This window comes from Octopus bimaculoides, chromosome 20 (assembly GCF_001194135.2).
Source record: "Octopus bimaculoides isolate UCB-OBI-ISO-001 chromosome 20, ASM119413v2, whole genome shotgun sequence".
NCBI lineage: Eukaryota > Metazoa > Mollusca > Cephalopoda > Octopoda > Octopodidae > Octopus > Octopus bimaculoides.
This window is the reverse complement of record NC_069000.1, coordinates 35,395,137-35,396,305: the sequence shown is the minus strand read 5'-3', so window position 1 is coordinate 35,396,305 and position 1,169 is coordinate 35,395,137. Positions and strand designations below refer to the sequence as shown.

The window sequence follows — 1,169 nt, the reverse complement described above, 5'->3', positions numbered from 1 at the left end:
TATATACTCTTTACTCTTTTATTTGTTTCAGTCATTTGACTGTGGCCATGCTGGAGCACCGCCTTTAGTCGAGCAAATCGACTCCAGGACGTATTCTTTGTAAGCCTAGTACTTATTCTATCGGTCTCTTATGCCAAACCACTAAGTTACGGGGATGTAAACACACCACCATCGGTTGTCAAGCGATGTTGGGGGGACAAACACAGACACACAAACATATATATACATATACATATATACGACAGGTTTCTTTCAATTTCCGTCTACCAAATCCACTCACAAGGCTTTGGTCGGCTCGAGGCTATAGTAGAAGACACTTGCCCAAGGTGCCACACAGTGGGACTGAACGTGGAACCATGTGGTTGGTAAGCAAGCTACTTACCACACAGCCACTCCTGTGCCTGTATGATGAACTTCCACACACTTTCCTTTGACCAAAAGTCATTGACAAGGCATTGGTCCAGGGCTATATTAAAAACACTTGCCAAAGGCTGCCATGCAGTGGGACTGAACCCAAGACCACTTTGTTGCAAAGCAAGCTCCCTAACCATGCAACCATGCCTGTTCCTAACGTTAATGAATCTAAAAAGAATGAATACAAAGAATTGAATAAAACTGAAATATATAAATCTACAAAAACATATTGTTTTGCAGAAAAAAAAAAAAAAGATATACAGAAATACACTGCAATTCCAAATAAAAGAGTGGAATAATTGAAATATTTTCATATTTAGACTATGAAGATAACAATTTGGAAAATGGTGATAAATAATAATTTCTTGAATACATATAAAGGAAGGAATATGGCAATAAATAACGATAATATTTCATCAAGGGAAAATACAGATGCATCAATAACTCAATGAGATACTAGATTCTTTGGTGAGAATTTTATAGAATTGAAAATAATTACCAAGAGGTTCTTTGACTACTTGGCGGGCGCTGTTTGTAAGAACTCCATCAGTCCATTCACGAGTATCCATATCGATGTGACCAAGCAACTAAATATATAAGAACAAAAGATGCCAATATCAATAAACAATATACAAATACACACACACACACACACAATGTAATCTCTCTCCTTCCCACTCTCACTTTCTCTCTCCCTCTCTGAACCATGTGGTTGGGAGGTACACTTCTTATCAAACAACCATGCCTGCACCTAT

The 1,169-nt window shown here is 37.9% G+C and overlaps 1 protein-coding gene across 1 annotated transcript in view; it reads right to left on the bottom strand.

Annotated features, from left to right (window-relative positions):
- Window positions 1-1,169, bottom strand: part of LOC106875444 (cytoplasmic dynein 2 heavy chain 1) — a 297,845-nt gene that overhangs the window by 125,301 nt on the left and 171,375 nt on the right. The window contains exon 34 of the mRNA XM_052974965.1: window positions 914-1,001. Within this exon, the coding sequence (XP_052830925.1) occupies window positions 914-1,001 (88 nt within the window). The remainder of the gene's footprint in view (window positions 1-913; window positions 1,002-1,169) is intronic.